This window comes from Fusarium subglutinans (genome assembly GCF_013396075.1).
Source record: "Fusarium subglutinans strain NRRL 66333 chromosome Unknown NRRL66333_c0000321, whole genome shotgun sequence".
Taxonomy (NCBI): Eukaryota; Fungi; Ascomycota; class Sordariomycetes; order Hypocreales; family Nectriaceae; genus Fusarium; species Fusarium subglutinans.
This window is the reverse complement of record NW_023502384.1, coordinates 1-25,797: the sequence shown is the minus strand read 5'-3', so window position 1 is coordinate 25,797 and position 25,797 is coordinate 1. Positions and strand designations below refer to the sequence as shown.

Genomic DNA, 25,797 nt, shown 5'->3' with positions numbered 1-25,797 from the left:
GTGATACCCCTGACTTTGCCAAGTATAAGTACCGTCTTAATCCCAAAACATCTCTATGGCTTCTCGATCAGGCCTCCACATCACAACAAGATCTTTGCTACTCTTTCAAATCTCAACATCTTACATCCTCTTCAAGGTTGACACCTCCTCGTGACTATGCGGTCTCTGACTATCAGCGGCCTAGTGGCCTTGGCAGCGCTACCTCAGCTGGGCCTTTCATCCGCCCTTGAGCGCCGCCAAACATCATCCAACACGGCTACTGTCGACCTCTCCAAGGGCCGCGGGTCGCCGAAGCACTTGGCTTCTGGGTTTATCTACGGCATTCCCGACTCCGGGTTTGGCCAATCCCCAACTCAGATCCCTGATCACTTTTACACTGACATGGGCTTCAACTATGCCCGTGCCGGAGGCGCACAGATGAGCGAGGGCGGCTGGGTCCAGGGCCTTCAAGCCTATGCCGCGCGATTCAACTCGACCAAGCAGAACTATCTGACCTCGCGCAAATATGGTGCCAGGTTCCAGCTCTTGCCCCATGATATCTGGGGCACTGATCATGCAACCTCAACTACGGCCTGGCCTGGCGACAATGGCGATTGGACAGATTATGACAAGTTCTTGAACCAGTTGCTTGGTGACTTGCAGTCTAACAACATGTTGGACGGTTTGGATATCGACATCTGGAACGAGTAAGTGATATACTCATATTATGCTACTGGCTAGTACTAGTTCTGACGCATTACACACAGAGCAGATGGTTACTTTTGGAGCCGCAGCCAAGATCAGTATCTGCAGATGTGGAATCGCACCTACAAGCGCATTCGATCTTGTACGTTTGATGGATTGAACGCAGAGGAAGCCCACTAACTCTCACACTTCTACCAGCCTCGGCATTTAAGAATGTCCCCCTAGTTGGTCCCTCCAGTGCTGGACAGCCTTCGACCTCGAACAGTTGGTGGGTGGCATTTGTGAAATACGTCATGGCCAATAATGTAGTTCCCGACCAGTGGACGTGGCATGACGAGCCTGGCGATGTTGCCAATGACCATGGTAACTGGCAAACACTTCGTCAGCAGTACAATGCACCCGACAACCAAGTCAACATCAACGAATACGCCGTCTTCTCGCAGCAGGTTGCGACAGGTGCAGCCTGGTGGATCTCACGTCTTGAGCGGTACAACTATATCGGACTTCGCGGAAACTGGCTCAGCGGATGCGCATTGCACGACTTCATGGCATCTCTGCTAGGCAAGTCCGATGACAACAGCTGCACTGCCGGAGGGTACGTCCCCAACGGTGAGTACCAAGTCTACAAGTACTACAACCTCAACATGACAGGCACTCGAGCCACCACGACCGGAAGCGGGGATGGGAAGCTGGACGTGTATACAACTATCGGGAAAGACAAGGTTCGCGTTTTGACCGGCGTGAATATCGCTACTGGTACGTGGTACATCACCATCAACAACCTCAGCGCCGTGGGTCTCCCGACTTCAGGCAGTCTTGCTATCCATACCTATGGATTTGATGATAATGGTCACTATGGAGGAGTCTCAGCCCCCTCTGATCGAGGAGTGTATTCGCACACATACTCTGGAAATTCAGTGACGTTCCCTGTTTACCAGACGACTCAGGATAAGAACACTGCTTGGGCTTTTGAGTTTGCAGTTGGTCATTGATAGCAAGATGCAGTTTGTTCGGATACTTAGCTTTTGGTCCGCCATGCTAGATACTTGAAACATAGCCAAATCGAGGAAGTCTATTATAAGAAAGTTAGTGACATCGATAACTCTGGCAAAAAGATTTATGATGGTGTCTGAAGGCGTATGGTCTGTCTATGCGACCTTATCTTGAAGTGCTTGGGGCATAACAAATTAAACACTCTTCAAAATCATTTCCCAAGTCTCTAGCGGTGAACTATGCAGTCGCTTACCTGATCCTTACTCAGAGATACCCTGAATGAGCTCATACATCTGGCCTATGAATATAGTGGTAAAGGCATGGCCGTGTCTTAGTCCTGCAAACAGTCCTTCGGGGTCCACTTGCTTCAGTCGATATAACCTGAGCCAGCGGCTCTTCAGCGTGGTGAATAAGATCTAAGACAACTGTTTAGCCGAGGTAGAGACCCTTTCATGGCTAACTTCGTTGGAAGCCCGTGGCACAGGAATAATTGGCAGCGTGAGCTGTCTGGTGGCGTTGTCAATACCTACCAGCCTTACAAGCGTCCCAAAATCTGTATACCCATTTGATTAAGTGCTGATAGTACGGAAGAATTACAGTCACAGAGCCTTTTCACCGCCGCTGCAAATGACTCAACCAATAGCCAAGCTGTTAGTGCAGCGATCAATCGAGATGTAACAAGAGCATCTTCTGGGTCCGCGCTGAGTAAAACAGTTTCCTCGGATTCTCTCCATACGACAGCTTACCCGCGCTTAATAGGCGAGCGATAAATTTCACCGTCACTGGTGTCAGAAGCAATTCTCATCGACCGGTATCTACCTCGAGGGCAAGGTTGATCACACGACATTAACTCCATACCTATAGAAGATCTGATACAACGCTATAGTCTGATTTCTTTGACTTGTTGGCGTGGCTGGCCTTGTGAGTGCTGCTGGCGATGAAGGGTTCTTCAGTTTCCGTCCCTATGACTTTGCGTTGGCGGATAAGCGATCATTACCTTAATTCTCAAGGCTGCCTGCTCCGACCCCAGTGGTGCTTTGAATGACTACTGGGACCCGTTTGCGACGCACGGCTAATGCATCCCTAGTTATGCTGACTACTATCTTGCGTGCTGTTTCTTAGGAACTTATGTATAGTGACTAAATACTAACGCCGGATTGCCGCGAATTTGGGCAAAATGGCAACTGACTTCCTATTACGGCCGATAGTGTGGAGTTAATGAATCCTTCAGAACCTTGTCATCCTCGTATTTATGCTCGGGTGCAGCCCATAGACATGGTTGAACTGGAGACTCCTCTTGGCACTTATCTAACGACTCTTAGACAAGGAACTTTGGGAGCAATGGTAGGGGCAAAATACCGCTGAATTGCCATTTTTCTATTGTGTTAGTATGTATCTTATTGTAGCTTACAGGATTGATCTTGCAGGTTAGCGTATGTTAATATCTATCAAACATACCATTAATCCATGAAACACGGTGTCAGCCCACTGCACGTTTATGGATCTCCTGACCCACAGCGTTGCAATCTCCTTCCATGCAGTGTCAGCATGCGCATTCCGTATCGCCCGGGTTTTTTTTTTTCTATGTTTAAAATGTACATAAAAGCAGCAGGTTCTGCTCTTTAATCCCTCATGTTGATTGACAAACCAACGATCGACAGTTTGGTAGTCGAACATTGTTCACTATGGTCCTCGTTTCTCGCCTATTACAAGGCCTTGGCCTTGCAGCCTTTGGTGCTGCGGTTTGTCAAGGCGCTGTTCTTGACAGTCGATCGCTTGCTGAAAGAGCCTCCTCGAGCGATCGTCTGGTGTTTGCTCATTTCATGGTATGCATGTCTGCCCATCACTTCCATGCCCCATTAACATCAATAGGTCGGTATTGTTGGCAACAGACAAAGCTCTGCCGACTATGATGACGACATGAAGCATGCAAAGTCCGCTGGCATTGACGCCTTTGCCCTCAACATTGGCACCGACGATTACACGGATGCACAGCTCGATTACGCGTATGACTCTGCCAACCGTAATGGCATGAAGGTTTTCATCTCCTTCGACTTTCATTTCTGGTCAACTGGCGATGCAGCCGCTGTCGGGCAGAAGGTCAAGAAGTATGCCGACCGCCCAGGTCAGCTACGCATCGACAACAGAGTTTTTGTGTCCAGTTTTGCAGGAGATAACCTCGACGCAAATGCTGTGAGAAGTGCTTCTGGCTCAAATATCTTCTTCGTCCCCAATTTTACTCCTTGGGGAGGATCGACTAACGGTATTGACGGTGCTCTGAACTGGATGGGCTGGCCAAATGATGGCAATAACAAGGCGCCCAAGGATGGTAAGAGTGTCAGTGTCGCTGATGGCGATAAGAGTTACACGGACTGGCTTGGAAACAAGAAGTACATGGCTCGTAAGGATCCCTCCTCTATATACTAGTGTAGATGACTGACTCATACTAGCCATATCGCCCTGGTTCTTTACCCACTACGGTCCTGAGGTCGACTGGTCCAAGGTAAGCTCACTCTTGTCATAGAAACGGAATGACCAAGGGGCTGACAGTTCAGAACTGGGTCTTCCCGAGCGGCTCACTCATCTTTGACCGCTGGAATGAGGTTATCCAAAAGGGTTTCCCCATGGTTGAAATCATTACCTGGAACGACTACGGCGAGTCTCACTATGTCGGGCCGCTCAAAAACAAGCACACCGACGATGGAGCATCCAAGTGGTCCAACGATATGCCTCACAACGGTTGGCTTGATCTCTCTAAACCCTTCATCGCCGCATACAAGAACAAAGACATCAACGTGGCCAAGTACATTGAAAAGGATCAACTTATCTACTGGTATCGTCGTAATCTCAAGGGTCTCAACTGCGATGCTACCGATACGACCTATGGCAGAGCGCCACCTAAGCCAAATGAGAATTATTTCCAGGGTCGCCCGGATGGATGGCAAACAATGGAAGACACTGTCTACGTTGTGAGTCTGCTCCAGTCTGCTGGAACCGTGATCGTCAAATCAGGAAGCAACACTGTTACCAAAGAGGTTCCTGCTGGAGCTACTCTTATCAAGGTCGATGCTGGCCTTGGCAAGCAGACATTCACTCTCAAGCGTGGCAGCACCAACGTCTTGTCTGATACCTCGCTAATGGATATCACTGCTGTTTGCCCCTGTGGCTTGTACAACTTTAACGCCTATGTTGGTACTGTTGCCGCTGGCTTTTCTGACCCCCTAGACAGTAGTGGTCTGGCGTCTTTGACTGTCGGCCTGCACGTCACAACTTGCCAGCCGAAGCCTTCTCTCGGAACCAACCAAGCCTCTCCGACACAAGAAGATAACCCACCCACAGTGACTGACGGAGGAAACGGAAAGGCTTGCGTCGAGGGTGCTGTAGCAGACGGTCAAAGCGGTAACTATCTTGGTCTCTGCAGGTTCACTTGTGCCTATAACTACTGCCCTCCAGCTCAGTGCAAGTGTACCAAGTACGGAACAGCTGTATCACCCCCAGCGTCGAATGGTCGTGAGGGATGCCCTGCTTCAGGTCTCGGGGATGATTATAAGGGACTGTGTAGTTATACTTGCAACCATGGATATTGTCCGGATACTGCTTGTAGATACTGTTAAGAATAACAACTATAGTACATATTCCAAAGTAGCCCAGCCATTTCAATATCACGGCTATCGCGTTGTAATATCAAGGATATCAAATAAACCAGGTCTTATTTTACCATTATATAGTATAAGATCTCATCTTGCGCAGCGGAACTCGGCGATAAAACATTGTATCGATCTCCTGATAGGTTCGTCCTTTGAGCTCAGGGATATAGAAAACACAGAGAATAGAAGCAAAGGCCGAGAGCCCACCGAAGATAAAGCCAACTTTGCCGCCAAGGTTCTAAAACAATTAGCATTTCAGTCGTTCAAGCACAGGGCAGAACTTACACCAGCGTCAGGATTAACCATATATGGAACAGCGAAAAACATAATGATACCAAAGATGGCTTGAGTTGCAGTGGCCAAAGCGGTTGTTCGCGCCCTCTGGGACAGGGAGGAAACCTCCCCTAATAGAACAAATGCCACCGCGCCAATTGTGAGGAAGTACACAAACGAGAAGACAACAAGGACGCCCAAAGTGAGGCTCTTCTTGCGACCCATTCTATCGGAGATGGCGCTGCAAGCGAAACCGCCAAAGAACTGGCCAACGGAAGAGACGATGTTGAAAGCGGTCAACCAGTCCGCTGGGATCACCCACTCATCATTGAGTTCGTGACTTTATCGTGAGTCAGAAGTAATATTGTTGGACGGGCGAAATAGTGACTTACCCATAGTACTTTCGAAAGGCTGGAACACCTACCATGGCACCGTTGACCTGGGTATCAAAACCCCCTTTTTGGAGAAGTCAGCATTTCACCATACACGTCGCTATTATCCGGTGAGCGGAAACTTACAACCCACTGCACACATGCACCAGAAGAAGGACCACCAGATGATCTTGGGGTGCTTCTGAGCGACATCCTTGAACGTCAGATTGTGTTCGTTGGCATTGGCCACCTGGATCTGATCAAGCATGTGTTTGTCAGAGACTGCCATGTGCTCAACGGTCGCGTCCTTGTCGCTCAAGGTGCTTTTTCGGTCGAGCACATGCTGATTGGTGTTGGCCATGGCGAGATTGATGTTGTATTGTCAAATTTCAGTCAGTAGATTCGTTGGCGATGGTGTTGAGAGTGGTTGCGAGGGAACAGAAGGAAGAGCAGCGCGCTCATTGTATCTTATATCATTTTTTATTCTTACGGTGTCCGGTAAATTTGACAACATGATTTATTGCTACTTGCTCGCAACTCAGGCCATTTCCAAGCCGATCCTGGGGAAGGTTTGGTCTAATTCGCAGGGTCGCTAGGAAACTCTTAGACTCGCTCCCCAGGCGAAGAACGGGGTAACTAGGCAAAGACTAGTATGGCACCATGGCTTGTACATGTCGGATTTGGACCCGATACTCCGCTAGTGTCTGATGCGCTGTATCTGCTGAATAAAGAGAAACCATCACTTGATATTAATCGTGCCTCTTTTCGCAGTTTCCCCCGACATTCCGCTTCCCTTCTTTTATCTCTTCACTCAACGCTATGGCATCTCAATCCCGCCGTCGCGCAGAAAGTCACCGTGCTTCCGTCAGCCGCCCTGGCTCTACATACGCTCGGAAACGAGCGATTAAAGCATGCCAGGTATGTCGAGCTCGGAGAACAAAGTGCGACCAGCAACGACCGGCCTGTTCATTCTGCCTAAAGGCTGGCGTGGAATGCGTTTTCGAACCAGACACCAATGTGACATTCGACCAAGCGAGCCTTGCCATCATAGACCGGCTCGACCGACTTGAGCGTAAGATAGACAGCCAGTCGAGGCCGCAGCCGGCGTTCCTAGGGACCCATTATGATGAAAGCATTCCTGAGACCAGCGACGACTTATCGCCCGAGCTAAGTGTTATTCACAAGGCTCTTTTCCCTGTTACCATCGAAAAAGTCCTCCAATGGGGTGTCTTCACAGACGTCCAGTTACCAACCCTTGCATCCCATACACAACACTCCCCTGGGTCACAGTCGGAAGGCAGTCATGTACAGAGACCATGGGTTGATGAAATGACCGACCGGGCATCATGTGAGCGATGGCTCAGCAGCTTCTTCGCCCACATTCACGTAAAAAACCCAATCTTGAACGAGGGAGAAACACGGAGGCTCGTCGCCAGGTTGTGCGCACAGGGACTCGACTGGAGTGTTGAATCTGGTCTCGCGCTTCTGGTTTGCGCCAACGGAGCTATTGCTCGTCCACTCGAAGAGTCTCTTCCTCTATCACATCCAGACCGACAAATGGCAATTTCTCTCTTTGAGGCAGCACAGAGAAGACTTGGTGGCGGCCTAGGTCCCACGGGACTGATACATGCTCAGTGCGCCTTTCTATCAGGGGTTCTTCTCATGTCACTGATACGACCTGTCGAGGCTTGGACAACGTTTGTACACGGTTTGGCGATTTGCCAGACACTTCCTTACATCCGACAACTCGACCGTGCTTCGGGCCAGGCCAGTACGCAGGAGACTTCGGAACAGAGTGTCCTGTGGTCGTGCTGGAAGTCTGAACAGGAGCTCAGGTTCGAACTGGGCATGTCTAGCCCTGCTGGACTAGCTGATGACCCTCCTAAGTTATTCCCCAAGCCCCCGCATGGATGCGAAGGCGGTGTTGAACGAGCATGGTACTTTTACCTGTCCGAGATAGCTCTCTGGAGAGTCGAGGTGAATGCTCGAAGACTAATGGGTCAACTCCAGCATGGAAGCTGGTGGTCGCTTTCAAGAGCTTTGAGAGAGATTGGAAAAGATACATCACATCAACTTGAGACATGGCAAGCCTCGCTACCGCCGCTCGTCAGTATCGAAAATGAATCATCTCCTTACGGAGGTACCGAAGATGATGTGGTCCGATTTGTACTGCGCGGTCGCATCACTTATATCCGCGAGCTTATTTCCTGGCCGTTTATACATGTTGCTCTTAACGAAGCGGTAGATCCGGAGTTGTATGAGCACGACACGTCTGCTGCACTGGCTTATCACTACCAAAGGCTGCTGACCAACGCACCAGGGTACTACCATCGTCACCACGGGACTTGGCTCATGTTGCGAAGCTCAGCAAGAAGCGCATGTATCCTCCTTGGTTTTGCACGCTTGAACCCTGGGTCTGCCCTTTTGCCTTCAGGTTGGAAGGATGCAGTCTTGGATACTTTGAAAATGGTCGAATACTGGAGCCTTGAGGCCGACGGAATGCTTTCGGTGTTGCAAACAATGAAATGGCTCGTCCAAGTTGTGTAATAATCTTGCCATTATTTGCGGCGGGTAGTGCGTTTCATTTCATTTTTAAATCGATTTATTTGCTCATTATACAAATTGTGCGTTTCAATACAGCTTACAAACTTTGCGAATTGCTTCCATATCCCCAGAGTATCCAGCAACCTCAATCTCAACAGAACTAACCAATGAACAGAATCTGCCATTGATCCATCGTTCAATTGGCCGCAGGGATGCTTCAATATATATCCGCTTCGACTCCCCGGATTGCAAGTAAACATGCCCGAATCCAAGCAAGACCCGATGCGGAAACTCTACCATCTTAGGATACCCATACACTTGCGCAACGTGATGGCCGGATCTCAGACCTGTATTCTCCACGTCCAGAGCGACCTTGATAATCCTCTGGACCCCCAAGTACACGCAGTCAAGGTTCTTGAATCGAAACTTGGTATAGGACAGCCCATAACCGAGTGGAAACGCCGCATCGACTCCAAGCTTATCGAGCAGAGCTTGGCCGTACCAACGATCATATTTGATGCTTGATGCTTCGATATCAAGTTCTGGGAGGTGGCTTTCATCCTTAGGGATAGAGAATGGCAATCTACCTCCAGTATCAACACGTCCAAGCAAGACGACTGCGAGTGCATAGCCACCCTCTGCCCCAGCGTACCAACTGATCAAGATAGCAGGTGGCTTATCCTTCCATTCCTCCATTATGACAGCGCCGGCGCAAACAAGCACGACGATTGTATGCGAGTTGACAGATGCCACGGCACCGATAACCTGGACGTCTCGAGGTCTTAATCGCAGGGATCGTCGGTCGCCACCAGCGCCAACTTCCAGTGCTGATTCTTGTTTTCCTTGCGTCGGCTTTCCCTGCACAATCGACAACATCTCTTCCTCATCAGGATTCCTCGTCGGGGGAAAAAGTTCAGATAAACAAGGGTCGTTCTGGAGAGAAGGCACTACATATTCGCCCTCATCCCCGGCGTCGTAGCCTACGATAACAACAGCAACATCTGCTTGCTTTGCGGCCTCTCGAGCGGCTTCTGGATTGTCGCTATCTTCGAGAATGACATCTGCGCTTGGAATCTCGCTCTTGAGTCCTTGGTAGGGGGTGACTATGGTGGGTGAGAAAACCTGCGAGGATCCCTTGTCACCCGTGTTGGGCTTGTTTGCCAGACGGCCAACGACAGCCAAGCGAGATGGAGCTTCTGCTTTGAGTGGAAGAACCGGATTGCCATTGATAGCATCATTCTTGAGAAGCACCATTGATCGTCCTGCAACCTCTCTGGCGAGCTGTCGATGTTCTTCACAGAAGACAACCGACTTATTAGGCGGTTCTTGGATAAGAAGAGAGCCAAATTCGAGCTTCGTGCGCAGAATGTTCATGGCTGCTCTGCCTATATCAACCTGGGATAGCTCACCACTCCTCAGTGCATCATCGAGATGCATTGCCCGTTGTTGTGCAAAAGGAGCTTCAATGTCCAAGCCGTTCTTAAGAGAAGTCGCAGCATTTCTCAGACCGAAAATGAAATCTGACATGACGAATCCAGTGAAGTTCCACTGGTCGCGCAAGATATCTGTAAGTAAGAGCCTGCTTTGCCCAGCCCACTCTCCGTTGACCGAGTTATACGAGGACATGACTGATGCTGCGCCGGCTTCGATAACTCTCTTGAAGTGAGCGAGGTATACTTCATGAAGCACGTCTTCGTCCACTTGTACATCAACTCGAAACCGAGCGTTCTCTATCGAGTTCAAAGCAAAGTGCTTCACGCAAGCCATGATATGGTTTTGAACGCCTTGTGTGAGAGCAGAGCCAAATTCACCCAACAAGATCGGATCTTCTCCATATGTTTCTTGGATGCGACCCCACGCTGGATGGCGCGGGAGGTTGATGCATACCCCGGCGAAGAGATTGGCGCCCTGGGCTTTGCCTTCAAGTCCAATAGCATTACCGATACGCCGTTCAAGCTCGATATCCCAGGTTGCACCGCGTGCCATGGCAATCGGAAAGGCAGTCGACGAGCCCATGACAATGCCCCTGGGCCCATCAGTAAACCTGATTCCTGGAATGTTGAGACGAGGGATGGCGCCCATGACAAATGGTTTGCGGTTGTAACGATCGCAAAGTATTTCCCGCAGACCATCCCAAAAAGGCACGTCTCCATCCAGGAGATGTAAACGCTCGGCTGATGACATTTCTGCCAGGAGGCGGACGGCAACAGCTGAAGGATCTTGGCCATGTTTGACTTCCTTGACGGCCTTGTCGAAAGTCAGAGGCTGCGAGATTTCATGATCCTGAGCCTGGTGCCGATGCGTCTGGATTGGTAGGGTAGCGCTCTTCATAGTGATTGGGCTGCAAAAGATGATGTAATGGAGAATGTATGCTGTATGTGTGCGAGATGGTTGAAAAGATGATACCGGTTTCTTCAAGTGGGAAAGAAATATGACAGCCTGTGATGGGAGACAGTTCCATAGTAGGACGACACGTGAATGAGTGATCGTGCCATCTTTTGATCGCGGAGTATCGGGTCATGTCCGACCACAACTTAGGCGAACTCAATCTGCGGAGTGTCGGGCCAAACACCGAAGGTCATCAGCTGATGATCAGAATGAGAAAGGTGGACGGACGCACAGACACTAGTTACCCCAGAATCCCCAGATTATCTCCTTGCATAGCAGAATATGCCATGAATTCTTGACACGTTATTTGGCTAAAGTCAGAAGCCGGTAGTTATGCCATTGGCGCGTTTGGGTCTCCTTTGCTCGTATTTTCGGATACTTGGTCGGGTACAGTATTGGTGTCTGAAGTGATACTTCTTTGAGAGGGGTTCACTGTGCTCAATCTCGAGTATATAAGACTTCTTCAATTCCTTATCTTTTATCTCATAAACTTGTTCTCTACCCCAGACGACAATAACTAACAAAGCTTCATTAACTTACTCTTCTTACCAAACATGATGAGGTCTCTTCTTCTTGGCCTGGCCTGTTTGGCCACCACTTATGGTGCTGCACTTGATAAACGTGCCCCTACTCCCTTCTCCAACTTCACCAGGAACGAATTCTTCAAGCCTGCGGCTGATGCTCAGCTCTGGGGTACACTCTATGCTCGGTCACTCCAATTGCCCGACGAGTCCCTGCTTATGACCTGGGAAAATTACCCAGCTGAGTCCAAAGAATACCCCGTCAATCGTACGTCTTTTGATTATTGTGTGTTTATATCCTGCGGAGGTTAACATTCTGGTTAGACCCGATCTACAAGTCGGTCGATGGGGGTGCGACTTGGTCCAATTTTAGTGCCGTCAAAGACACACAGAACGGCTGGGGTATGCGTTTCCAGCCATTCCTGTACACGCTTCCCACCGACTTTGGCGGTTATGCCAAGGGCACTATACTCGCAGCTGGTGTTTCGACCCCTGAAAGCCTGAAAGGTAGTGTTTACATCGACGTCTACGCCAGTAAAGACGGCGCAAAGACTTGGGAGTTTGTGTCTCATATTGCGTAGGGTGATGGACCAAACACCATTCAAAATGGAAATAAAGCACTATGGGAGCCCTTCTTCCTGATGTATGGCGGAAAACTGGTTTGTTATTACTCTGACCAGCGAGACCCGAAGCATGCCCAGAAGCTCGTTCACACTACCACCACCGATCTTAAGAATTGGTCAGACATTGTCGAGGATGAAGCTGAGAGCAACTATGACGCTCGCCCTGGTATGACCACTGTGGCTCACATCGAGAGCACTGACAAGTGGATCATGACTTGGGAACGCTGCGGCGTGGATTCCTGCAGAATCTATTACAAAATCTCCGATAGCCCTCTTACATTTGGGCCCATTCCTGGTACCAGACTCCAAGCCACCGACGGTAGTTTGTTCACCAGTGGACCATACGTGACTTGGGTTCGTGACCCTTATACCAACAACGGCTCTGGTATCATCATCATCAGCACCACTTCTTCCGAGAACCTTCTGATTCAAGGCGATAATCCAGTAGAGGGAAAGTGGAAGAAGGTCGACATCAATCACTGGTCTGCCTACTCTCGTAGTGTCAGAGAGATTACTATCAAGGGAACTAAGCGACTGTTGCTCGGGAACGGTGGCAACTTTGGAGACAAGAAGTACAATGGCATTGCTGATGCTGTTGTTCCTATTCCAAAGCTCTGAGATCATCGAGCGACGTGTTGATATCCGCATAGGTTGGATAGAATTGCAGAGAGGAGACTAAGAGTATTGAATAACAGTACTTGTTACTTCGATTCTTGAACTAGGGTAGAATAATAAGCAAGATAGGTTTATCTAAATCATTATTCTTTATTGGTCTCATTTGTTATCACTACTTAGAGATTGGGTAGGGGAGTTAAATGCAGTAAGCTTAGAGACCATAAGCTGTCTAGCAGAACGTTCATTTACTACCCTCTTCCTATAGCCCGATGCGAACTGGAGCGCCAATCGTGCTACTGATGGTTTAGTGAAGGTCATCATTCTTATCCGCTAGCTACACAGATCGAAAAGATCCACAATTACGGCTATTGTCGGCCAGTCTCCTCAACTCTCTCACATACGCGAAAGTGCAGTAACGGCAAATATACGCTAGGGGTTGACACGATGGTCCTGCTGGTCGAACCGCGACAAAGCACATGTAAAGCAAATTCACCAAGACCCTCGTCCAAGTTGAACCAGGCAAGGGTCTACTTGGCTATGGCAGCTTGATTAGCTTGTCTAGTCACCCACCATTGGCCACCTCGGTAAGATTGCGCGGCGGCAGAAAGTCCTTCGCTATCCCCTCCGATCTTTATTAGGTATGTATTTACACGATTCAACGCCTGGAGTCTAAGGATATCGAGCTAAGAGCAAAAATAGTTAACGCGACATCGTTGGGAAGGCAGGCTTCTTCATTTTAATCCATAGAGAACCTCGAGCCGCTTAGTACCATTAATTCTCTTAAAATTACCGCCACAGCGGTATCCAATAGCGCTGAAGATTTTCGCGCTAAATCTTTAACTATAAGAAACTACAAGAGACCATTGGTTTTAGAACGGTCTTGTCCAAATTAGCGCCTTAAATAATAAAGGAGAAAATAACTATAAAAGGTTTTGATCTCCCTTTGTCAGCACTTGTTCTCCTTCGACTTCTCGGTTTTGATGTTCGGTTTATTCTTTCGCTCTTTAACGGCGGTTATGCATTTGGCGCTTCTCTTGTCCCTGGCCTTTGGGCTTGAGTCTGTAGTCGCTGGTCCTTGCAAGCCAAACTCGTTCAGTGAGTTCAGTTGTAACATTACTTGCTCAAGTTACTAATATCCCAAATTAGCTACTACCACCACCACAGAAAGCCTGGGGCTATCTTCAACATCGTCGACAGACACCACGAAAGCGACCGAACAGTTAGACTCGACGACAACAACCACTCTCGCGATTTCCGAGTCCACTTTCTCTTCAATAGTTAGCTCTTCAGCACCATTGTCAGATACGACGGCGTCGAGCGAGCAGACGGAGTTGACAGGAACAACGACGATCATGATCTCCGAGTCCACCCCTGTTGCTGATCTTGGGTCTACGACTTTGGTTGCATCGTCTGGTATTTCCGCAGCAACGTCAACTGAGGTCACCAGTACAGCGGTGTCTGAGCCATCCATCTCAACATCAGCTGAATTGACAACTTCGATCGATGCTTCAGTCACGACGATAGAGTCTACTGGGACTACGGAGCCTACCACGGCTACAGAGTCTACCACTGACTCCGCGGTATCTTCGACGCAGATCTCTACTGATACAACCCTGGAGGCAATAACGACGACTACCACCGAATGGCCAACTTCCACGACAATTATTGAAGAAGTCTCTACAACAACCGCTCTCCTGCCTATTCCGACTCTGTTCACGTTGACTGCTCAAGGCGGTACAGCAGATGGCCAAGTTATTCATGGCAATGGCCTGCCAGAGTATTCTTTGTGGATAGGTGCTTTCTTGACTTGGCCAACTGGTTACTTCAAATACGAAGAGGGTACTGGTTATGTATCAGTTAATGGGAACCCTTTATGCACTATTTCCTACCAGGGCAACTTTGACTTTGTCTCAGTCATAGTCTGTCCAACTACGCTATCATTCTGGCACGCGCCCTTGGTCTGTGATCGACCGACTGATGGCAGCCTCAAGTGTAGCGTGGCTACAAAGTTCTATAACTGCGTCTATGGGAGCGGTGGAACTAAAACTTGCACGACTACAGATGTTTCTCTCAGTACTATGTATTCTTCTGCGCCTCTATACGCGTCAAGCGGAACCTATTATCAGCTTAGGTTTGCTGCTGCTGACTGGGCTCATGATAGTACCGTAAATCCAATTGGTCTGGTGGTCTCGCCTGTGTAGATTTAGAATAGTTTCAGGCAGCTTATAGACCCACGTTCCTTATAGCCAACGTGGAAGCTTCCTGAAGAGAATAGCTGTGTCACAGTTGCCTTTGTTGTCTGCTTGAAGCATATTCTGGTAGCTTGCACTTCCTCCATCAGTAACCCGATTCAAATCTATATCTAGATTTCTTGCTCAGTCCTTCCACGTCATTCTTTTCTTTGCCGCTTCTTGAGTCTCACAAACAAACCTGACTGCTTCCAAAACTAGGCAGCATGTGTATGCCACTCTAACTGCTCTGAAGCCCACCCAATATCGAAATGCCGGAAGAGCTGTGGGATCAACTTACCCATCTCCATAAGGGATATATTTTTACCGATGCAAGTGCGAGGACCGTGTCCAAACTACGAGGGAAGAGATTCAGTCAGTCCTTCGTTTGCATGATATAAGATTACGTACCGCAATAAAGGTGCGATCCATGAGACTTAGCTGCTCTGGCGAAGCCTCCAGCCATCTCTCAGGTCGGAAGACCCGTGCGTCATGACCAAAGACGCCCTTGTTCATATGCATCAATGGCGCGGAAGTGCTGATGTTAGTGCCAGCTGGAAGACTGTGGCCACAGACTTGTGCACCTTTGTCAGGTACATATCTCTCCAAGGGGAATCCTACAGCAGAGTGCATTCGCATGGCCTCCTTCAATGTAGCTTGACTATTGACTGTATCAGGATTCGCTGTTGCAATGGGTCTTCAATTGGTGGACTTACAAGTATGGCAGTTTCAACGACTCTTGATATGTCACGTACTCTGAGAGATGACCGGCCTGGTCAGCCTCGTCAATTTTCTTTTGTAGTCTCTCGTAGACCTGCGGAGTCTTTATGACGAAATAGACTACGGCACGCAGGGATATACCTGTGGTGTCACTCCCAGCTAGACTGTGTCGAGATTAGCTGCCGGAATATAACAATGGCGACTCTTAAATACGTACAGATTGTTCGAGAGATGATTTATCATGTCTCTGTGGGTGATCTTGCCGGTTTTGTCTTGCTTTTCTCTAAGCTGGGACAGAAAGTCGGTCCTGGACGGTTCTTTTGGACTTTGATCGTATTTATCCAGTTCTTTCTCGGTAATCTTGAAGAGTATAGACGTCAGCACCACGCGAGAACCACCAGAGAGAATGAGAGGAAAGTAATACCTTCAAGAACTTATCCATGGTGTCAGGCCAGTAGTTTTCTCTTATCCAGGAATTAGCATATAATTTGTCGAACAGTGCAACCAGCCACTCGGATTGCCCAACGATCTTGACAAGCTCGAGGCCGTGGTTGATCTTGCTGATCATTTCGTCGACATCATGCCTCCGCTCCAAAAACCCAAATCGTCGTTGAAACGTGAGGCTCCCGATAACATCAAAGGCGTACCATTGTAGCCAGTGTGCCAGGTCTAACCTCTGCCCTTCGAGATCGCGCATCGCATCCAAGAAGATGGCGCTACATTCGTCGGCATACACCTCGAAATTACGCATATTTGTCATGGAGAATATCTGCGCCACTGAGCTTTTCAAGGCCTTGTGAACGTTAGGGTTCCGTTCCGTGAACATGCTGTCCATTCGTCGCCCTTGGTACATCAACGACATTGTTGTGTAGAAGGGCGTCTTGACCTATATCAGTGAATTGTTCAATGATAGAAAGGCGTCGTATACCTTTTGAAAGTTCTTTCCTATGCCGTATATAACGGGTATCATGGCGGGATCCGAGACAGAGACGTGGTTTGATCCTGTGCGCACAATAGGGCCATACTTTTCGTGCAACAGTTGATACTGCCGAGGGGAATCGCCTTGGTAAACGAGACTTAGTCGATACAGGCCCGTGTATCTAGCGAGCCATGGTCCAGGTATAGTCCGGAGGCCAGCTCGAAATGTCAACCTGATGAGATGAAAAAGGACGAGACCAGTGATCAGTGCTCCGTAGAGCAACCAGTTTGAGGACGCCATACTGAATGAAACTGAGTACGCAATAATCTCCTGGCGCTCACGTGGTCCCTATCAGTAAGTGCAGCAGCAGCTTCACTTTTGTAAGTGTCGAGCTGGGCGGAAGTGGGCTCCGATTGTGGGGGGCATTGGAGTTATCCCGATCGGAGGAGCTCGGCAACGGACAGGGAGATCGCCCAAGTTCTCCTTACTCTAAACCACATGATGCCGTCGTCCCGAGGTTGAACTCGAGAGCCCCAGAAGCGACGACTAAGTGCAACCAGATGCAAATAAACCTTATTAGTCCTTGATTTGTGTTGCTTCGGAAGATCTCAGACACTACGGAGGATCTCCATGACGCTAACGCTGATTTCTGCACGATGATCTTTGACTTCAGTGCTGCTACCCCGCATGATTCAGCACTACGCCAACTTATTTAATATCCTTCAAGATTAGTTTGGTCTGTTGCGGGGTGGTCGCAGGGTGCTAGCTTAGCCCCGGAACAACAGGTTGGACCTGTTCGGAGCAATAGTTGTAGAAACAGCCCCTCAGCACAAAGCCGAGCCTTCTTGAATTATCTTAGTGTCGGAGCAACTAAAATACGGCACAGCAACTCAGTGACTTGGTTGTGTAGGTGGATATATACTAGATTAACTAACGTTGTATATATAAAAGAACATAGCTGTAACCCTCTTATATTTGATCAAGTTTAGCTATTATTCAGGAATCCAATCCAGATGAACTTGTTCCTTGCTCAATGCAGCCTAACTGCCTCTCGCTTAGTCCTTTCAGCGACGTTGAAAGTGTCCAAGCAAGCGAGTGGTGTCTTTGACTTCCTGTTCCGTCAGTGCCCTCATCCTGGAACCACGTCACCTACGTTGCTTCACTACCTGCCAGATGCTGCTCTGACTTCCTTCTGCCGGGCGCTGGCACTCAGCTCGACATTCTCCAACGCACTCGCCTCTGCCCGCATAGATACCCATCTTCATGTATTGCCTCCTGCCTTTGCCGCAGCGATAGATACCGCTGGCGGTGATCCCACGGGATACGGAACTCCCAATTGGACTCTTGAGGGCATGATGGCATCCATGGAACGGACAAGCACAGACATTGGTACGTCACTAGCAACGAGTAGACATCATAGGAAGACAGAACCTGACTTGAAGCCTCGCTTACAGGTATCATGTCGGTCTCGGCACCCGGAGTCCAGATTGCCGGCACTGGCCAAGCTGCCCGTGATCTTGCAAGGACACTCAATGAGTACCTGGCTATGACCGCGACCGAGTCTGCATACGCCAACCGACTAGGATTCTTCGGTGTCTTGCCAGATTGGCGCGATATAAATGGTACATTGGCTAAGATAGACTTTCTGTACCTCACGCAAAGGCTATGTAACGGTGTCATGGTGTTTACTACCTACAGGGATATACTTCTCGGCAACCCACTCTTCCTCCCTATTTGGGAAAAGCTTCAGGACTACAAAGCACTCGTATTTCTTCATCTGGATAGCTTATCGGTAGGTCCCAAGTTTATCGCTGGCGGTCTGCCCCAGCCGACTATCGACTTCCTACTCGCCACTACCCGGACGGCGGTAGACTTGATCATGACCAAGACGCTGCGCAGGTTCCCGGGCATTGATATCATCCTCTCTCACGCAGGCAGCACACTCCCTTTTATTGCTAGCAGAGCACTCGGTAGTCTTGCTGTACCTGACATCAGCCAGATGATCGGGTATAGCATGGCTGATGCTAAGGCAGACCTTGGTCGTTTTTACTTTGACATTGCCTTGAGCACTAGTGCTACCCAACTGCATGGGCTTCTGGACACGGTAGATTCAGACCGCATCCTATTCGGGTCCGACTACCCTTATACTCCAGCCTTCGCCATTGACGCACTGCTACTGCAGTATGCACAATTTGTGGTCACAGATGAAAGAGGATCCCTAAATCGACCAGAAAAGCTCCGCGAAAATTCCTTATCTCTCCTTAAGAAGCATGCTTTGATGAAGGCCTTTGAGTAGTTTTGGGGTCAAAGTTACTATGTCTATGCGAAGTACTGCCACCAAAACACGTTCGCGCGACTGTATGACATTCAGGAATAATGACTTGGGTTCAATCTCAAGGACTATTTAAATAGACTATAATACAGCAGAAATGCCTAACTCTGGCTAGCTTTTTCTATCTGACAAACTGTCTCATTATCTACAAAGTACATCTACTTTAGTTCAAATTGCTTTTTGCCCTCTGCACTCAGGCCCAAGTCCACGACTTCCTTATCCTCACTAACAACCTTTCTCAAGTCACCGAAGGGTAGGATAATAACAAGAGACTTCCAAGGTGCTTCGAAGCCAGAGCTCTCATCCTTGGAGAACTTGACCTTGATCTCAGACTCAGTAGCCGAGTAAGCAATGGTATAAAAAGAGATCTTGTTCTTGGTTGACACAGAGGTACCATCATCTTCATACCACGTTGTCTCATGCCACTTGCCACCACGAGATGCCTTCTGAGGAGGAAAGATCTCCACGCCTCGATAGTCATCAAGAGGGAGATTTGCGACGTTCTCTGTCTCACCGGGAGAGAGGACCTGAACATCTCGACCAACAGCGACGGCACGGCCGACCTTGCCGAGGACGGGGATACCAGCGCCATGCCACTCAACGTCAAGGTCAACCCATTGACCAGCCTCAAGATACTGGTATGGTGCATTCAAGTTCAAGTATCCCTCATCGTCATCTGAGGCTTTGGGAAGGTAGAACTTGATCTTGCTTGCTCCAGCCTCGAAGACACCACCAACGAGCATGGAGTCACCGAGCCAATACTGATTCTCTCCATCAAGAAGCTTCCAAACTTCAGGGTCGGACTCGTAGCCCCAACCAATCCATCTCTGAGGTGGTGAAGCAGTCTGGTGACTCTCAAGAGACAGAGAGTAGATGTAAGGAATCAGTGCATAGCGACGCTTGATAGTCTTGCGCACAAGGTGGGTGATAGATGGGTGCATCCAAGGTTCGATGACATCGCCGATCGAGTTGTCTTCGCCTGTCTTGAAGCAATTGATGGCGAATCGAGGGGAGTAGATACCAAGTTGGACCCATCGAAGTAGAAGCTCAGGGTCAGGCTGAGGACCCTCGAAGCCACCAATGTCATGTCCGTAACATTGCATGAGGGAGAGACCGGCGTTGAGACCCAGAGCGGTCGAGCCTCTCATACTATCCCAGCTGGTAGTGTTGTCACCGCTCCAAGAGCTGCAGGCGTAACGCATAGTGCCGGCCGTAGCACTGCGAGTGAGGACGAAAGGGCGCGAGTCTGGGTTGACAGCGAGAAGAGCATCATGAGATGCCTTGCCATTGAGCTCCGTATGCAAACTGCGACCCCAAAGACCGACTTGGGGACGTTTCTCAAGCCCTTCAGGAACCTCGAGTACATTCTTATTGACGTTGAGAGCGCACTCCCATTCGTCATCGGGGATCGTGTACTCGTTGTTGTCGTTCCACATACAGTCGATACCCTCTTCCGCGAGCTTCTTGATTCCATTGTACCACCAGTTATATCCAGCCTCGGAAGTGAAGTCAATATGACCACCATTGGCTCTCTCACCTCCTCCGGCACTCCAAAGCTTGGTAACGGCTGGTTGTTTTGTGTGAGGATCAAGGAAGAGACCGCCAGCATCCTTGAGCTTCTGGTACTCGGGATGACTGGAAACGAGATATGGCTTCACGTTGGCGATGCAGCGCATACCCAGCTTATGGAACTCTTTGATCCAGTCCTCAGGATCAGGGAAGCGGTGGCGATTCCAGGTGAAGACGTGTCGGTTCTTGGGATGCTGCTCAGCCACGGTGTATCCGGATGACATCTGGTAAGCAGAGCAGGGAATGTCATGCTCCTTCATCTTGTGTGCCAACTCTATCAAGGCTTCGCCAGCAGGAGGATCGTCCAGCATGGAGTACTTCATGCCTCCAGAGAGGTAGCCAAAGGCCCAGCGAGGGACAAGAAGGGGATAACCGGCGAGATCAGCGTAGGTCTTAACAACTTCTTTAAGAGTCTTTCCGGTGATGATGTACTCTTCTAGACCTCCAAAGTCCTGACGATAAACCTTGTAGAATCCCCACATACCGTCCATCTCGGAGCCGATGGAGTATTCTCCTCGGGTATGGCTGGTGGAGAACATGGCAACGCAGCCTTGAGGTGTAGCATTGATCAAGAGGGGAATGTTCTTGTAGAGAGGGTCAGTTCGGTGGGCGTCATATCCAAAGCTGTCGGTTGCTGATATTTGGAACCGGCGGCCAGAGAGGTCCATTGGTGCAGCCTTTTCTCCAAGACCGACATGGAACGTCTTGCGGTTATACTGAGTGTAATGGGCGACACCATCGCCATTGACAGCATAAGATCTGTTGTCAAGATCTTGGAGAATTGGTGGCTGACCATCGAATCCTACAGAGAGAAGAGGGGTCTCTCCAGCGTAGTCAACATTGGCGATCACATCACCAATCTGGATCTTGGTACCCTTGTCTGTTGATGTGACTTTTGGCTCAGCACCATCTAGCTTCGTCTCAGCACGAGGGACGCTGGGACGGGGCGGTAAAGGATGTGTAGCGGATGTGAAGGTGGTTCTGAAGACGTTGGGGCGGACAGCTTCAAAGTTGAACTCAAAGGGGAGAGTGGCATCGTTGCAACGCAAGTGGACAGACGGCTTGGTGCTGTCTTGGCCAGCTGCATCGACAGTCCACGAAGAAGGAATGCGTTCACGTTGAGGCATAATGAAGTATTAATGGGGTTTTGATGTGCAAACTCAATAGTTAATGATTAAAGCGAAGATAAGAGAGGAGGGAATGTCCCTCTTTTAACTTGTCGTAACATGCATTCATTGCCGGGCTCGGGATGCAAGTATCGCCTCATCTACAGCCAATATCTACCGAAAAGAAGCCAACATCGGGTCTATCTCATCTTATCCGACGCCATCGCCGGAGAACTCTGGCCAAGTCCGTTTCTGCGCTGCCGCGTGACCTGTTCCGTACTAAACCCCTCACCCTCGCGTCGGAGAAAACACCAAAAAGTCCGATCTCGTTGCCGAGAATCCCCACGGGGTAAAAAGTCCACTCCGAAAGCCAGCAACGGCGTTATTTCTGATGATCATATAGCCCAATGGCTCCGAATTGTTTTGGGCTAGTTTTTCCAATTATAATAAATATTTGGTCGTCTTTATTCATTGAACAACTGATATCAAGATCGTAATATTGGGAACAAGAGATCAAAGCTCCACTGTGATGTCTTCAAGACCTATCAGCAGCTGAGAAATGATGTTCCTGCCTGAGGTATCAAGACAACACTTCGGTTCTGGATTTCCCCGCGCAAACATGATTCGCCAGGGAGAGCACCAACATCATGAGAAGCGCGCTTCGGCATTCAATGCCAGTTTAGGCTTACATATTAAGATGAATCGAGATCAACATGTCACAAACTCATCAACCCTCAGAAGAGACAACTTCACAAACGGCCCCATCCTCACGTATCCGTAAGAAAAGATTGCCGGTATAGCCGCCTTGCTTTTGAAGACCAGCGAACCTACAACGAGTTATAGTGTGCATATAGAAAGAAGCTGACATACGTCTTTAAGAAAGCATGCATAGCTTGTCGCCAGAGCAAAGTCAGTAGGCTTTCAGTACCGCTCCGGACATGCAGTTTACATCTGAATTAGGTCAAGTGTAATGGCTCGCGGCCATGCTCCCGGTGTGTAGATTACAAAGAAGGCTGTGGACTCACAGTACTGACAGGCAACATAGATGCTGTCAACTACAAAAGACATGCCAATTTATCGAGAGACCAAAAGCGGACCATGAACTGTTAGGCTTCCCTGTTACCGCTGACCACAGCCTTTCTAATCTCATCTTTATAGCAAGATCGAAGCGCTCCAAAGAGAGATCGAGTTTCTCAAGTCACGGCTGCGATCAACCCCGGCACCCACGATGGGATGCTCACCTACTGTCTACCCAGCAGAGCATCAGCCGCATTTCATGGCAGCGAGTAGTTCGGACATTACAGCCCATGGTGTATACGCGCCTGCACAAGCAAGAGTCACTTCACAACCCGTGGCGTCGACCAGCACGAGCTCACCAGACACTTCTACATTCCTTACTAGATCACAGGGGAAATTGATGTCAGCCTTCGAGACTGATACAGTAGCCCCGACAACAGCCGAACTTGGGATCGAGATGAAGGATAACGACGCGCAGCTGTATTTCAACGCTTTCTTCTCCGGTTGTGACCGCTACGTTCCTGTCTTTGACCAACGATTTGACACAATTGAAGCTATTCGCAATAACAGTTCTTTACTATTTATCACAATATGCTCAGTTGGATGTCGTGTACTCAACGGCACGAGTTCGAGATGGCGAGCTCTTGCGCTCCAGACTCAACGCATGCTCAATGCCGCTATCGTCAATCCGTCGATGGGAAGTCTCGAGACGGTACAGGCGATCCTTGTTCAAGCTTGCTATGCGGGAGAGAGGGCACTTCTGATTGCAATTGCGACGCGAATGGCCTTGGATCTTGGATTCCCCGAAGCCTACGATACACTCATTTCGAAATCCGTCTTGGGAGAAATGCAGATCGATAACGGGGACCAAGCGAACTACAATGACAACACTACACGCATGCGCAAGACTAGAGTCTGGCTGCATTTATTGGTGATGAGCTACATTTTGCATGTGGATGCCGGTGGAATGCCAACGTTCAAGTTTCGAGGTGCTTCACGCAGATGCAGAGTTCTTTTGCAAAGTCCACTTGCTACTGGGATGGACCATTATCTCTTTGCTCAAGTCGAGCTCAACGTTCTTCGTGCAAAGATATACGCATCTCTGCCCCAGGGCTCCCATCTGAGCGACGAAGAGATTCTCGATCTTGTGAAAGATGCAAAACTTGACATTGATGTCTGGTTCCAGGACTGGATACGCATCTCACAGCCGCATCATGAATCGATGCCTTGGTTTGTCCCTAACCTGTCTGTTCAGCGCTGCTGGGCTGATAACATGGCTCTCTGCCGTGCGGTGAGGGCTGCAGGCGTGGAGAACGTCAACGTCATGTCGCCCATCCAGACGAACATCTTGTCGATGACCAAAGCCTCGCTTCAGCAACATCTTGATATCATCATCCAAGAACCAAGGATATATCTCAAGAGCATTCGGTATGCAATGGACTTTGTCTGGGCTAAGAATACATTCTGCTGCCTTCTTCTGCTCAAGTTGTCCGCTTTACTCCCTGAACCAGAGAGATTGCAGACACAAGGACTTAGCAACGAGCTTGTTATGAAGGCTAGCATCTTGCTACAGGAACTGGAGCTAGTGGCTGCCGCGGGACACAAAGACGACACTCGATCAAATACCAGTTCACTATACCTCCAACTTTTGAAGACGAGTATACAGAAGTATAAGCGCTGGCTAGGTCAAGATGAGGGAGGCCCCGAAGGAGGACAGCCATCCTTTCCTCTGATTCAAGAGGGAAATTGCGACAATGAGCTTGAGTCTTTTGTCCCAGATCAGTTCGTCTTCGAATGGGACTTTCCAGGTCTGACACTGTTTTCGTCTCCGATCAATGAAGCCGGTTGGATAAATGAACTTCTCGCCGGGGCGCAAGAGTTTGGGGAAAACGGAAGTAGCATCAATTGGGCTCTAATTGACTTTTCCATGTGAGATAGCCTGCAGAAATGAGACGCCTGGTGTCCCATAGCAGAAAATATAAAATATGACTGCATGCTCTAATAACCTGCCGGGGCCGGTGTTATGCGTACCATGGGCCCCAAAGGAGAGATCAGTTGCACAACTGTTGAAATAAATTACTCCAAACGTTGGTCTTATTTCAAGCCTGGTGTTTCTTTTATTTTGACCATCAACTTGGTAGTACCGAGCTCGACGTGACAAAGGATTGGGTTGATTGATGCCTAAAGCTTATAACGCCTCAAAAAGGATTGGGTTGGTAACGCTGATATACTTTACAGTAGCTTCTGCAACGTTCAGCCGCCACACTTTACACCTTTAGACTAGAGCAATGAGGTAGGGGCGGTTAGAGCGGCTTTGAATATAATCTTTGCTATTTGCCATTAGATATAGCCCTAACTGTTAAGCAAGCTAGTTTTATAGTCGTTTGGGTAAGGAGCTATAAGCTGGCTATAAGTTGTTGCATTAACTCTTTTCCATTTTTGGGTAATTATTCTTTCCTAAGCCCTAAAAGATTAACAAACCCAGCGGGAACAGTAGATCCAGAATTGACTAGTTTTAATTACGTAAAGTTCTACAACTAGCTTAAACCTTGTGTATCCCTTAAGGCTTACAAATCCATTAGACAGATAAAGCATATTTAAGTAGAATCTGCTCCAGTATTAATTAGCTGCTAATTAATTTGCCTAAGGGACTTATAGTTAGGGCAAGATCTGGTGAGAATTAAAGTACTAATCTGCAATATGCAGTATTAAGAATACTTTAATTAATACTAAAAGTTAGCTGCTGTAAGAAGTACCTCTGATACTAGCTGTTTAATTTGCTAACACCCCTGTCGATACGATTCATCTGTCTAATGGATTCCTAAGGGATTACTATCACATCAGCCACCAACAGCTAGCTTTATACAATCATGCAGGTAACCATTGCTATTCGTGTGTGTACGCAGTTACTACAGAGTAGCCAGGGGTTCTTCTTACCAGCTCGTTAGCATTCCCAAGCAGTTTACAGTTGCCATCACGCGTCATATTACTCGTGGATCTGACCAAAAGGGAGCCCCACTCATAGAGTGGGCGGCAAAATCGTGGGATAAGGGCAAAATCGTGGGACAGACAATTTGGCAGGGAAATTACACTAAAAAAGGAAATTAATTACTTTAACCTTAGATTTCTTTATAAAATAGCTACTTAAAATAACTAAGCTATATATTATTAATTAGCTTAGAAAAAAGGCTACTTATATATATATATATTTTATATAGCTAGTATTTTTTTAAATTTAATTATTTAA

The 25,797-nt window shown here is 48.6% G+C and overlaps 11 protein-coding genes across 11 annotated transcripts; 7 read left to right on the top strand and 4 right to left on the bottom strand.

The window, feature by feature from the left end:
* Positions 1 to 156: 156 nt before the first annotated feature.
* FSUBG_13247 (glycoside hydrolase family 39) lies at positions 157 to 1,676 on the top strand (the record flags this gene model as incomplete). Its single annotated transcript, XM_036678118.1, has 3 exons — positions 157 to 686; positions 747 to 826; positions 883 to 1,676. The coding sequence occupies 3 exons, from the start codon at positions 157 to 159 to the stop codon at positions 1,674 to 1,676; spliced, it is 1,404 nt and encodes a 467-aa protein (XP_036531290.1).
* Positions 1,677 to 3,362: 1,686 nt separating this feature from the next.
* Positions 3,363 to 5,323, top strand: FSUBG_13246 (murein transglycosylase; the record flags this gene model as incomplete). The annotated part of the gene is made up of 6 exons (XM_036678117.1): positions 3,363 to 3,503; positions 3,550 to 4,078; positions 4,128 to 4,180; positions 4,233 to 5,076; positions 5,131 to 5,187; positions 5,307 to 5,323. 6 exons carry the CDS (start codon positions 3,363 to 3,365, stop codon positions 5,321 to 5,323), a joined length of 1,641 nt encoding a protein of 546 aa, XP_036531289.1.
* Positions 5,324 to 5,397: 74 nt separating this feature from the next.
* On the bottom strand, positions 5,398 to 6,329 carry FSUBG_13245 (maltose permease; the record flags this gene model as incomplete). The annotated part of the gene is made up of 4 exons (XM_036678116.1): positions 5,398 to 5,562; positions 5,610 to 5,937; positions 5,990 to 6,053; positions 6,116 to 6,329. The coding sequence occupies 4 exons, from the start codon at positions 6,327 to 6,329 to the stop codon at positions 5,398 to 5,400; spliced, it is 771 nt and encodes a 256-aa protein (XP_036531288.1).
* A 458-nt stretch (positions 6,330 to 6,787) lies between these two features.
* Positions 6,788 to 8,515, top strand: FSUBG_13244 (oleate-activated transcription factor 1; the record flags this gene model as incomplete). The annotated part of the gene is made up of 1 exon (XM_036678115.1): positions 6,788 to 8,515. The coding sequence occupies one exon, from the start codon at positions 6,788 to 6,790 to the stop codon at positions 8,513 to 8,515; it is 1,728 nt and encodes a 575-aa protein (XP_036531287.1).
* An 84-nt stretch (positions 8,516 to 8,599) lies between these two features.
* Positions 8,600 to 10,843, bottom strand: FSUBG_13243 (beta-glucosidase; the record flags this gene model as incomplete). The annotated part of the gene is made up of 1 exon (XM_036678114.1): positions 8,600 to 10,843. One exon carries the CDS (start codon positions 10,841 to 10,843, stop codon positions 8,600 to 8,602), a length of 2,244 nt encoding a protein of 747 aa, XP_036531286.1.
* A 611-nt stretch (positions 10,844 to 11,454) lies between these two features.
* FSUBG_13242 (BNR Asp-box repeat domain protein) lies at positions 11,455 to 12,662 on the top strand (the record flags this gene model as incomplete). The annotated part of the gene is made up of 4 exons (XM_036678113.1): positions 11,455 to 11,689; positions 11,746 to 11,980; positions 12,040 to 12,064; positions 12,102 to 12,662. 4 exons carry the CDS (start codon positions 11,455 to 11,457, stop codon positions 12,660 to 12,662), a joined length of 1,056 nt encoding a protein of 351 aa, XP_036531285.1.
* A 1,349-nt stretch (positions 12,663 to 14,011) lies between these two features.
* Positions 14,012 to 14,860, top strand: FSUBG_13241 (uncharacterized protein; the record flags this gene model as incomplete). The annotated part of the gene is made up of 1 exon (XM_036678112.1): positions 14,012 to 14,860. One exon carries the CDS (start codon positions 14,012 to 14,014, stop codon positions 14,858 to 14,860), a length of 849 nt encoding a protein of 282 aa, XP_036531284.1.
* Positions 14,861 to 15,105: 245 nt separating this feature from the next.
* On the bottom strand, positions 15,106 to 16,826 carry FSUBG_13240 (pisatin demethylase cytochrome P450; the record flags this gene model as incomplete). The annotated part of the gene is made up of 6 exons (XM_036678111.1): positions 15,106 to 15,243; positions 15,299 to 15,548; positions 15,604 to 15,771; positions 15,825 to 15,967; positions 16,032 to 16,493; positions 16,536 to 16,826. 6 exons carry the CDS (start codon positions 16,824 to 16,826, stop codon positions 15,106 to 15,108), a joined length of 1,452 nt encoding a protein of 483 aa, XP_036531283.1.
* Positions 16,827 to 17,539: 713 nt separating this feature from the next.
* On the top strand, positions 17,540 to 18,822 carry FSUBG_13239 (2-amino-3-carboxymuconate-6-semialdehyde decarboxylase; the record flags this gene model as incomplete). Its single annotated transcript, XM_036678109.1, has 2 exons — positions 17,540 to 17,915; positions 17,981 to 18,822. 2 exons carry the CDS (start codon positions 17,540 to 17,542, stop codon positions 18,820 to 18,822), a joined length of 1,218 nt encoding a protein of 405 aa, XP_036531282.1.
* Positions 18,823 to 19,016: 194 nt separating this feature from the next.
* FSUBG_13238 (ROT2-glucosidase II catalytic subunit) lies at positions 19,017 to 21,554 on the bottom strand (the record flags this gene model as incomplete). The annotated part of the gene is made up of 1 exon (XM_036678108.1): positions 19,017 to 21,554. One exon carries the CDS (start codon positions 21,552 to 21,554, stop codon positions 19,017 to 19,019), a length of 2,538 nt encoding a protein of 845 aa, XP_036531281.1.
* Positions 21,555 to 22,761: 1,207 nt separating this feature from the next.
* Positions 22,762 to 24,483, top strand: FSUBG_13237 (uncharacterized protein; the record flags this gene model as incomplete). Its single annotated transcript, XM_036678107.1, has 1 exon — positions 22,762 to 24,483. One exon carries the CDS (start codon positions 22,762 to 22,764, stop codon positions 24,481 to 24,483), a length of 1,722 nt encoding a protein of 573 aa, XP_036531280.1.
* Positions 24,484 to 25,797: the final 1,314 nt, after the last annotated feature.